At 41.6% G+C, this 12,373-nt stretch overlaps 1 protein-coding gene across 5 annotated transcripts in view; it reads left to right on the forward strand.

The window, feature by feature from the left end:
• SMYD3 (SET and MYND domain containing 3) overlaps positions 1-11,968 on the forward strand; it is a 372,579-nt gene extending 360,611 nt beyond the window's left edge. For all 5 annotated transcript variants that reach the window (XM_035321618.1, XM_035321623.1, XM_035321621.1 and 2 more), the window contains 2 exons: positions 3,715-3,823; positions 11,036-11,968. In XM_035321618.1, coding sequence (XP_035177509.1) covers positions 3,715-3,823; positions 11,036-11,137 — 211 coding nt within the window. In that variant the 3' untranslated portion in view covers positions 11,138-11,968. The remainder of the gene's footprint in view (positions 1-3,714; positions 3,824-11,035) is intronic.
• The last annotated feature ends 405 nt before the right edge of the window (positions 11,969-12,373 follow it).

The following is a 12,373-nucleotide window of genomic DNA, read 5'->3' on the forward strand; positions in this document are numbered from 1 at the left end:
AGAGATAATTTGAGTGTAATTAGAGGAACTGCAGTATTAACAAATAGAAGGATTTAGCTAAAATTCAGCAAAGGTATTTTTCTTTCTTACATTGTTTTATATACAAGAACACAAAGGATTGCTTGAAGAGATTCAGAGCTGATACAGATTTATAGAAGGATTTTTTTTTCTTTGTAAAGTATATGACCGGTAACTGCACAGAGGGGTCCTCAAGGCAAACCTTGGGGCTGAACTGCAAATAGGAGCTATCAATTTCATGGTATATCAGAAACAACTATTGCTTTACCAAGTACTGGCCATATCTTTGCCTACTGAAAATTGGTATCCTTGTCTTTTGTGAATGAAATGCAGGATTTGCTGGTTCCTGGAACAGTGAAACATTGAAGCAAGCTACTTGGAGACTGGGAAACAGCTTTCATTTGTGGTTTTGAATAATTAACTAGACAGTGCTCTCTTTGCCTCGCTTTTCACCTATGCAGTGTTTGAGGCACAACCCAGAAAGAGGGTTGAGTCAGGAGGATTACCTGAGAGAGTGTGACCCGTACAAACCCATTGGACCTCTAGCAAAGGTGTTGAGAGCTGGCCAGCTTGCTTGCTGTCATCTTTGAAAGGTGGAGAGGATCAGGGAGTTACCATCCAAGTTAGGATGTCACAGTTCAGACAAGAAGACAGCATGACAGGTGAAAATCTGGTTGGATGTGGGGGTCAGAGGGCCATGGCTGACATGTCGTTCCCTGTTTGGATGCCAGTAACAGTGGATACCACAGAGGACTGTCCAGAGGCTGGTCCCGATTAATACCCTTTAACCTGCAGGAGGCAACAGGAGGCACTTCTGTGTTGTCTGCACATCACGCCACATGGGGGGGACCAGTTGACAGGCAGAGGAACGGGCTGGCATGGATGATGTTAGTCATAGACTGGAACAAAGCTGTGCTGTGGAGGCTGTGATACAAAATGTAAAGATCTTTTTCAGCCTCCTCTAGTTTTCTTGTTTACAGTGCATTTTACTTGTTAGTCACTGTATTCTGTTTAATCTCTCTTTGCAAGTGGACTGATGGGCATTGACCAGTGCCAAGGAGCAGGAAACATCACTCCACAGAACTGTCTTTCTTTATTTCAGCTTTTAGTGTGATACTGTTCCATTTCCTGTCCCTCAGGCCTTGGTAAATCTCATAAAATCCTTTTCAGATTGAAATCCTATTCTTCCCGAGCTGCTCTGTGTTTTACAGCATGTATTTCTCTATAGTTGTGTTATTCTCTTGTTGACAGTCTTTAGGTGCTAGTTCCCTGGCTGGTAAATGTCTTCCTTAGTCTTAAAATTATCCGTTTGTTTTGTTCAGAGCAATGCATGGGGATAACAGATAGGCTCACAAATACCTGATGCTGCTTCTTAGCTCTTTTTGCCATTCCAGATTTTCATAATACTGAATCCTAGGGATGCCCGGAAGAAGCCAGCAGCATTCTGCCTGCTTACGCAGCTCTCAGAAGAGCTGCAAGCTGCCTGGATTTCTCTTACAAACTCACTCAATGGATGTGCTTTCACAAAAAGGTGTTTAATAGATTTATTCCAGAATATGATAATAAATAGTTGTTTCAAATGTCAATTTTAAGGCTTGCAAATGTAACTATATACATGCATAAGATCAGAACATAAATCAGCACGGTAAAACAGCTTTGTAAATATTTATGAACTCAGGGCTCTTTGTTTCACACTTACTCCTTCTGTGTCCTCATCTTAAATTTTCACTTGCTTTGGTTTATGGATGGTAGTCTGGGCAGAGTCCCTGACATTGTTAAATTGCCTCCTGTTTGCTCTGGCATTGCATATACCAAACAATGCTAAGTCTTTATTGACTGCAAGTGAACGTATGCTCTATAGAAAGAGACCCATTTGCATGCAGGGGCAGATTCTGATCTGATGCACCTGTGTGAAGTTTAGCAAGCCCCACATTGCCAGACTGAAGCACGGCCTGAATTTGTCCTCGTGAGCTGCCACCCCTGTGGTGGCTGCAGGCAAGGCAGGACCCAGTTGGTGTTGGTATTTCAGACAGGGCAGTTATTCAGGAGGTAGAGGGAAAGGAGATACATTAAAAAGATGGTTGAAAGGATCAAAAGTAGAGGTTAGCAATGAAGATGTGAAGGCCATGAAGGATTAGAGAGAAGAATCAGAACTGCCAGGGTACAGCACAGACAATCTAGTAAGTACTGCAAAAAGTTCTCTCGTGCAGAAGTCTGCTTCCCTGGCTCTGGCTCCCGTGGCTGTGATCTTTGACCCAGGCATCCTGGCATTTCAGTAGCCCAGAAAGAGAGGGAACGACCTTCTTACTCCATCCATTTCAGCAGTCACAGGTGAAGGCAGAAGTATGCAACCATATACGCAATGCTGTTTTGCAAATTTTACAAAGTTGTGCCTGTCATCATTATTGCCATTTGTGCCAGGTTATCTCAGCAATTTATATGACTATTCACTAATTCACAACAAAATCTCTGACTTAGTTGTATTTCCTCCTTGCTTAACTACGAGCAGATAGCACCATGTTAACTAATATAATAATCAGAAAATGATAATAATAATAATAATAATCTACTGATATTTTACCAGTGTTTGTTTAACTGGATCTTTAAAGTTCCTAAGTGGTCAGTTTGGACTGAGACAAGGACTATCATTTTTCTTCTCTCTAGGCTACTGGCTCTCAGCCTTTTTGGATTGCAACCCATAACAGGTTTGAGAATGCCACTGCACGTCTTGTAGTTTTGTAGTATGAATAGGTGGTGATCATGGCAATTCAGGATGGATTCTTCACATTAAGGAGTTGGTTTCTGTTGCTTTGTGAGAGACCTGGATGGATAACAGACTTGAGAGACAAGCAAGCCAGGCATGCTTCCCATGTGTTTCTGTACGTCTTCACTGAAACTGGGGGATCAGCAGAAAAAGGGGACATTGGGTGTGAAAACATTTTCCATGACATTTATACATCTTCATTTGAGATTTATGACATTTCATGACCATCTTGAAGGAAATTAATGATGATGTCACCCTCCATCTACTTCCTAGGGAAAAAAAAAAAAACATAGTTATGTTTCCATCTTTACATATGTGTTTCTGAAGTAACTCTAGTAAGACTGATGGAAAACTGCTTCTGTGAAATGGAGTGAGGAGTTTTTCCTCACACTAGCAGATACCTTGTATAGATGCACGAGCCCAGTCTGAGATATTTCCTTGAACATGCATTACCAGTTCTTTTCCGCACCGGGGAGCAGCTAGCAAACCCTCAGAAATGGTGGCCTTGATGTATGTACCTGCTTTCTGTGCTGCCCCTCTCCTTCATCCTGGAGGATCCAAGAGGTAGTTTCCTACTGAAGCTTCCCTTTAAAATTATAGCTCTTCAGGGACCTGGGATTGTGAACGACCTCTGTTTGCAACACTAAGTACAGTAAATTCTATTGTGTTATCCAACAGTAGCAAATGAAATAATCCCACTCCCGTCACTTTCTAACAGGATAATGTTAAAGGCATTCCTTTGAGATGGAGGGTAATAATTTGCTAATTCCCCTCAGTATTTCATGCTTCTCAGTAGTGTAGCTAATTTTCTCTGAGTACCTTATTAACATTCTCAATGACTCTGCAGTCCCACCCTAATAGCTCTCCACAGAGGCAGTGACTGTGAAGGTGAGAGCTGACACAGTGACACATTTTCCTCCTTTTCTCTGCAGACTGTATTACCCCGGCTTCCATCCGCTGAGGGCTGTCCAGCTGATGCGAGTGGGCAAACTGCAGTACAGTCAAGACATGTTTCCTCAAGCACTGGAGACCTTGAAACAGGTCAGTATTGTGAAATGCTACGTCCTCCCACAGCCCTTGCTAGCCCCAGACCAACCACATATTCCCTCCCCTTCTCCTCTGACTGTACCTTATGCCTTTGCATATTCCTCACCACCTTTTCCGTCGTCGGTGCTGTTTCCCCAGGCTGCAGCTGAATGTGATGATGGGTCACTGTTGCACAGAGTTTCAGGCACTGCCTTCCTTCAGCATCAGTCAATGCTAATTACAGTTTGATAGCTCAGAAGTGCCTGAATGAAAAATTGCTGTTAGATCTGAAGAGATAAAACTATCTCAGTGCCTTCTACTCTCCTTATTACCACAGCACAGTGAATCTGGGAGCATTAAAAGTACAAAAACAGGTGCAGAGTTGCAGTTTCTAACCTCCTTATAGTATCTCCTTAGGTATCTGTGATTTTGGATGGCAGAACTTTGCCTTTTAATGCTTGTATTTTATTGTGAGCTACGCAATCAACAGGCATGCTTCTTGATCCCTCCTGTTTCTGTGTCACTCACCATCTTTCCATTCAATCTGTTTTTGCAGCTGGTGCTTTGCTGGTTACTTTTCAGTTTTAAGCTGTCCCTGTTGTACCTGAACTTATTGTTCAGGTTTAATGAGTTTTATATTCATTTCCTCCTACCCCAGGCTCTTATTTGTCCTGCTGTTATATTGCCTTTACTATCTAGCTTGGGACTACAATCTTAAATATGCTGAAGGATCCCCTTCCGTGAGCAATGTCTTCAGGACATAGGCTCTCGCTTGCTTTACATCGCAAATCCTAAACCACTGCTGGGATATTTTTCTCCCCCTGGAAGATGTTCTGCCTCAAGTCCCCTTCAGAAAGGTCTCAGGCTCATTCACTTGTATTATAGATTGTCCATCGTTGAAGCTGGCCTGAAGCCAGTTTGTGGCTTGATACCACAAGCTCTGTGAGGTTCCCCCACTTGTCTCCCTGCCCACCTCCAGTGCCTGATGCAGTCTCCTCTCCGCCTTTGCTCAGTGCTGCAGAAAGCCATCTGCAGTTGACCCTCTGCAAGGAACTTGTCACAGTACTGTCACTTCAGGCCTTGCACAGCTTGTGTTGTCGTCAGGCCAGGGTATTTCACATGTCTGCAGTGCATATATTCTTAAATCCTGTCATCTCCATTTTCCAAATGGGGAAATTGCAGGACAGAGGGACGGAAGAACTTCTCACACAACGTTGGGTAAGTTCCCAGCACTTTTTCCTCTCTTCTTTTCCACTTGAATGTCTGAAATTAGATGCCAGAAATTGATGGCTTATGCCCCATTCACAGAGTTGAGAACAAAATAGCTGCAATTACACGGGCCTGCAATTTCCTATCAATATACGATTCTCTGCTTCTCCATTTACACCGTATATTATCTTAGCACTAATTAAGCAGGGGTGTTGAATTTGTTCCTGCACAGTCCTCTCCAGTGCAGAAGCTGGCTGTTTTGTCCCCTTTGTTTAAGGTCCATATTGTATGAAAAGCTAGTTATGTTGCAAAGAGGGACAGCTGCTTGGGATAGAAGGGGATAGAAGACTGTGCTGGGGATGGGGAGAAGTGTTCTTTACTCCTGTCCAGATCCCTTTTAAATAGCAGTCACAACTATATAGCAGTCACAACTCTACAGATAATTTGCTATTTTGTACTTGCATTTCTGAACTCCCGTATCTATTAGGTTTTAGCATCTGATTACTTATGCAAGGTGAATAACTGATCGCTTTCACTTCTTTAAATAATAAATCAGTATTTGACACAGTGCCTGTCTTACCAAATCTTAGTAACTTAAATCTTCACTTGATATATTTAACTTAAATTGTGGCCAATTCTGATCATTAAGAAGTTGATGGGAGCGTAATAAATTCTATTTCCCATTCATTATTCAGAAGTAAGCCATATATCTGTCATGTGCCAGGTAATCTGCTCTGCCATCTCCCCTGTAATATTTATGACTTCCAAATATTTGGACCTTCCTTTTTAGCAAATGGAGTGAGCCCTCAGTCAGAGGAGTTTCTGTTCTCATTGATATTGCTGCAACACATCAACAGGCGTACTTCTAATTGCATTTCTAATATGATGCTGCATTAAATGAAACTGGAGTTAATGCCCCTAGAGCCATCTGAATGCTGCTCATTGGTGAGGGTAGAAGTTGTGATGGGTTTTTTTATGTGTTTACTGCAGTAGCCCATTGCAGGCCAGATTGTTACTGTATTATTCTTTGAATACAGACCAAAACCTAACACAGAAACCTTTTTTTTATTATTATTTTTTTCCTTAAGATTTATCTCCTCTGTCCCTTAAAAAGGAGAACAACATGCTGTTTACTGTTCTATGCCATACCTCTGTGCATCTCTAACCATGCCCTCCAAGACATCAATGGTCCAAAAGATGCAGTAATTGCTTTGCAGCTGGGATGCAGAACCATTTGCAAACTAATCCTATTGCAGCTTTGTCTACTCCCCATTCAGTCTCTACCTTTTCACCCATATGTGTAGGACAGGGAGAGACTCACCCTCCACTCCCTGGGAGCACAGTTAAGCAGACAGAAAAGCTTCTTGTCATCCTACTTCTCCTACTTCACCAACTTGTATGTGTGGGATGCAGCGCTTCTTCTAATGGGATCTGAAGCTGACTCCTTCATCGCTGTCTACACAGGAGCAAATTAGAGCCGTGTAATTCCCAGTTTGTTGCAAGTAAAGGATGTGATTCCTAATATAAGTCAGATAATGTCCTGGAGTTATATCAGAACACAGTTTGGCCCTTTGTGATTAGATGTGTCAACAGAGCATGCCACATGCTCAGAGCAGAAACTCGATTGCCTTCTCTGCTTCATTACTCTTCTTAATACACTCTGACACTGAATAGCACCCTGTTGGAGCTCTCGTCAGACTAATTTCAGCGTGGCATTAAGGAGAAGGATGGGGAAGGTGCAGAGAAATTGAGATCTGAGTGAAATTCACCTCACTCATATAAATCCTGTTTAATCAAGCACAGCCTCAGAGCTGCTGTGGATTGACAGTGGCTCTGCAGCAGCCGTGCAGTGTGTTCAGACCCATAGATCTTCACACAGGGCCGTGCAGCCCAGCCCGGATTTCTGCACCCTGCATCACCTGAAAGTGAATCATGACCACACTGCCCTACCCTTTTGTGGTGGTTTTACCGTGCTAGGCAGTTGAACACCACAACCGCTCTCTCACTCCCCCTCCTCAGATGAGGAGGGGAAGAAGTAAAGGAAAGAACAACTCACGGGTTGAGATAAGGATAATTTAATTAAAAAGGGGAAATATATATATATATATATAATTAAGGAAATATTATTATTAATTAAACAATTCAACTAAAGGGAAAAAAGGGAAAGGGGAAAAGGGAGGGGGAAAGGGAATAACTAAACAAAACAAGTAAAGGCTATGTGGAAGTGCAGAGGAAAGAAATTACTCTCTACTTCCCACAAATGAGCGATGCTTGACCACGTCCTTGAAGCAGGGCCTCAACGCACGTAGCCAGTGTTCGGGAGGAGGACAGACGTTTTCGCAACGAGAGCCCACCCCTCCCCTCTTCTTCCTTTTTCCACCTTTTATTGCTGAGTGTGACATCATATGGTATGGAATATCCCTTTGGTTGGTTTAGGTCAGCTGCCCTGCTGATGTTTCTTTCTCACTTTTTGCCCACCCCCTAGGAGGGTCAGAGAGAGTCCTGATGCTGTGCCAGCACTTCTCAGCAGCAGACACAACACTGGTGTGATACCACTGCTGTTCTAGCTACAGGTGCAGAGCGCAGCACTGTATGGGCTGCTGCAGGGAAAGTTAACATCCCAGCCAGACCCAGTACACCTTTGGTTTTAGCTCGCTCACCTGCACCCCTTAAATAATGTGAGGGGCTCCGTGTTACCCATTAAAATTAAATCACCTTTTAAAAGTATATTATCCCCTGCAGAATCTCATTTGCCAGGTCTTGGAAATAGGAGTATTACAGAGAGGCAATAATCTACTTCTGGAGTAAAACCTAAAGGTAACCTTTGGTTTATTGTACAGCCAACCTATTATTTTTAAATTTATATACATACATATATGAAAAAATGTAATGCTGGGAGAACAAATGGAATTATAGATCAGGAAAACCTTTGTCAGCAAAACACCGGAGCTGGAGCCCGGTCTGACAAACCTAATTTAAAGAGGCTGGGATGACTGTAAAAAGTGGCAGTAACAGCAGTTGCAACAGGCTGTCTGGGGATGGGTAAAGCTTCTTGGCCTGGAAGCAGCACTCGCGCAGGAGTCCAGGACGTGTCCGCATCTCTGGAGCTCATGGGAATCCCCTGGCAAGTGTCTGTGGTTTGTCCCTGTGCACACTCAGTAGCATAAATATTTGGCAGGAGTCATTGTTACCTTCACAGCACTGCGGACTCCCCTCTTGGTTGCCCATAACCTGGACAGGCAGGTGTGGAGGGGAAGACTTGGACCTGGTCTCTGACCCTTGCCTCCTTGAAGCGAGTCCCAGTGGTGGTGGTGGCAGCCTGTGCCCATGGGCTTGCTTGAGCGATGGCTGCTGGGGACCGAGGCAAGAGGGACACCAAGAGCTGTGCTGCATTTCATTTGCATTCATGGAGCAACTGCCTTGCCTCTGATCTAATGGGTTTTATATTCTTCGGGGATACAGTGTGCCGTTGGTGACACTGTGGCCTGAGCTGCTGTCTTGCAATTACTGTAGTGTTTCATAATTAGATTTCTTCTTTTGTCTGAGAGGAGGACCACACACATCACAAGACTCTGATCCGCCTCAGCTCTGCTGGTTAGCTGTAAGATTTAAAGGAACATTGGGGGCTCAGAGAGTTGGCATATTCCTTCATATTCTTATACATCATCAGTTAAAAAATCATTGCTTTGGAGGTGAAATTATCCCCGTTTTTTCTCTGATCTTTACAAAAATAGCTCTGTAACTTCATGTCAGCGTAACCTGAGAATTAGGGAAGTCATTGCTATTCTACCTTCAGTACAGCCTGGTTCTGACTCGTAGTGCAGTGTGTAAGACAGAACATTGCATGAGAATTATTTTCTCCCTGAAGGAGACAAAAGGATAAAGACTGGGTGCATTTATCTGCTGTACCGAGGACAGAAATGAAATGGAAAAGAAATGTTGCAGGTGAAAGAGAAGTCAGCCACGGTAATGGTATCTCAAGGTTAGGTATGATATTAAGGAATTTTGCCTTTTAGCAGGGATACATCCTTATGGACATCTGTAACATCAGTGCATTGAGGACCATCACTACTTGCCTGACCTGTGGCCTAAAGGTGGGCCGAAGATCAAGGTCAGCTGCCCTGGGACTATGATCCAGACTAAATGCACAGCTTGTTTACACAGGTCTTTCCTGAATTTATTTATCAATCAGCTTTCTTGGCCAGATCATGTAAATACCACACACCAAATGTGTTTGGATCTATGGCCAATCCCACTCGCCCTTTTGCCCTGGAGTCATCCTGACCATCTTTAACCTGAGCACAGCTGCTCCATGCTGCACAGCAACATGTGTGGGATCCCACTCTGCACCATCCAGGGATTCTTACACCATGCCAGTGTTCATCTTTCTCCACTCCACTGTCTCTGCCAAGTAAGGACTGGCTCTTATTCTTGCCTTGTACACTACCTCTTCAGTTATTTATATTAAAAAAGCCCTTGTACAGCTTAACACTTCATGTTCAACTATGTTGAAATACTTCCATGATCTGTTCTTCACAACATTTTCCTCTCATGTTAAATTAGGAAAAACAGAAGACTAAGAACAGCTTAGCGAGTATTTTCAGGGAATATAATTATGACTTACTTGCAAACATTTTGCAAAAACATGAACAGATTTGTATTTCTCCTAAAATAGAAATAAGCGAAAATGAGGATTTCTGATTTTATTTCGCATTTCTTAGGCATTTCTAGTGAAATGAAAGAATTTCCATTGTTCTGTGTAACTGAGTATTTTACCATTTAGTAGTAGGAGGGCACTGTGGTAGCTCAGAACCTCTCTGACTCGTTGTAGAGTTCCTTGCTTACTCTGATTTGTTTTGACTGCTATTTCAACTTGTTCTTTCAGTCTTTTGCTTCCTTCCTCTTATTCTAAAAAGTTAGCTAATTGGAAGCAAAAATAAATTATGCCAGAATTTCCATATGCTTGCCTGTTTCTAGAAGTTGGAAGTAGAATTTCATTCATTCTACCAAAGAATCTTTAAATTCACTTTTATCTTCTAATTTAGATGAGGTCCCTTCCTTGACATGTTTCCAAAAAGATCATTTTTCTGCAATCTAAAGCTGATTTAGCTGAATTTTATAAGCCAGCTGGACCAGGAACTTATTCAAACACAGGCTGCATTTAGTTTTTGATGATTCCTCAGTTTGGGTTGAAGAAAAATCTCTGATGTCTTTTCTTCTATTGGTGCAGTTGGAGCTCCCTTGTTCTTTCCTTAGAAGTGCTGAGTCTGTTTCCATCTGGTACTTCCCTTCTTCCATGAAGAATTTAATAGAATGAAGAAGCCGAAATGTCGCATGAGAAATGGTGATGGAAACATGAGCTGGGCAAGGAGTTTGTCAGGCATATCTGTGTCAGGGAATCGGCAATACAACAGGCAATGTGAGCAAGTGTAAATTGGGCTAGCAATGTAAGATGACCAACACAGAGAGAAAATAATCTTTGTGAAATGCAGCAAAGAACCATTCCTCACACATGCCTTTTTTGAGTGAAGCTATTAATTTACATATTTGTTTGATGCTATGTATAGTTTCTCCTTATATAGTCAGAGCACTTAATTCTATTTGTTAAGCATTAATCCATTTATATTTCAAGGACTTTGAGGCTATTAACAGCATAAAATTCATAGTCATCTGTTAAATAATGTATCGAAATCTTGGGTGTCGTAGTTGATCAATCTTAAAATTGCCTTCATGCCTCAGTGCAAAAGCATCTCCCTCTATTATGCCAAACATCCCCCTGTGCAACACATTAGGGGACTTTAATGTTTTAACATCTAAGAATAATGTGTCAGTTCCTCCTCCTTTGTCAGAGACAAATTGTTACATGCTTTGGGATACTTCACTCTGATTTCGACTATGCCATGCATTAAAGCCCCCAGCTTGAGAGTTGGCACTGAAATCCATGCCCCGCTGCAGTTACCAACCCTTTCAGATGTCCTGCACAATGACTAATGTGTCCCTTTCTGCTCTCTTCTCCAGGCCTATAATATTATGAAGGTGACCCATGGGACAGATCACAGCCTGATGCAAACCTTGATGGACTTAAAGGAGCAGTGCGAGGCCATGATGAGAATACACTGAAGAAATTCTCCAGTCTGGAAAACAAAATATTCAAGGAGAAAGGAAATATTTTATTTTTTTTTTATTATTATTATTATTACATTAGGAAGCTTCTCAGTGATTTTGGTGTCTTTACATCAAGCCCTACTTTTATTACAGAAATTTGTTGGTTTTGCTGTATGATCTTCTGAATTGAGTTAATGGTTGGAGGAATATGTGCTATTTTCATAAAGTTCTTCATTTCTACAAGGCAAAATGGTAGTGGGTAAGTCTTAGTATTTGATCTTAATAGATGCTGGTGATAAAAATACAAACTTACAGCAAGGAACAATTTTATTCATTTTTATTTAATAACCAGAATCTCCAGTCCAAATACCACTGACTGTAGGAAGAATTGAGACTTGAATTCTAACTCAATGATATTTGACCCAGCTTCTCCCATGTGTTTTAGGTATTGATTTCTGTATCTGTCCCGTTATCTCTGAAACAATCACAAAGTCTCACCACCTGTTTTATGTCTGTTTATCAGAATGCCCTTTGGATATTTTTTCCTAACAAACACCTAATTTAGATGATAATACTTGATTATCAATTTACAACACCTAATTTAATTGATAATAAATGCTGGGAAATGCATACAGTCTTAATTTGTTACAATATAATATAATTCCATTGGCATCAGCAGACAATTTTTTTGTGCCAGTTTATGCCAGCAATTGAAGATCTAGTCTCAGAAATATTCTATGTAGAGAGAGCATATTCCTCCCTTTGACTTACCATTTGGTGTGTTTCCCAAAAGCCTGATCCAATACTATTTGACATTAAATAAAAGACTTCCAGTATTCTAAATGAGATTGTCTTCCCTTGCATTTTAACTTCTGGGTTATATGTTATGTTATTTGGGTTGTATGTTATAATATTGGATATCAAAATGGATGGAACACAAAATTTAATGAAATACGTATCTATGCAGAAATTGTTTACCCAGCTATCTCACCATTTTGACCACTTCAACGAGTTCTCACTCCATAGCAGCATTCAAAAGAGAGATTTGGACCTATGAGCTCAAGCGTCTGTCTGCAGGTGCAATTTTTTGTGAAGCTTCCTCAAAATCATAGGTTGGGTAACAGGGGCAGTGCAAAAAGTAATATGGCTTAGAAGTTCAGTGACAGGCCTGCTGATAATCTGTCCAGATAAAAGGAATTCCAGCTTTGTTTCTTTTCTTTTCCTTTTTTTTTTTTTTTTCCTTCTTATGAA

Source organism: Oxyura jamaicensis, chromosome 3 (genome assembly GCF_011077185.1).
Source record: "Oxyura jamaicensis isolate SHBP4307 breed ruddy duck chromosome 3, BPBGC_Ojam_1.0, whole genome shotgun sequence".
Lineage (NCBI taxonomy): Eukaryota > Metazoa > Chordata > Aves > Anseriformes > Anatidae > Oxyura > Oxyura jamaicensis.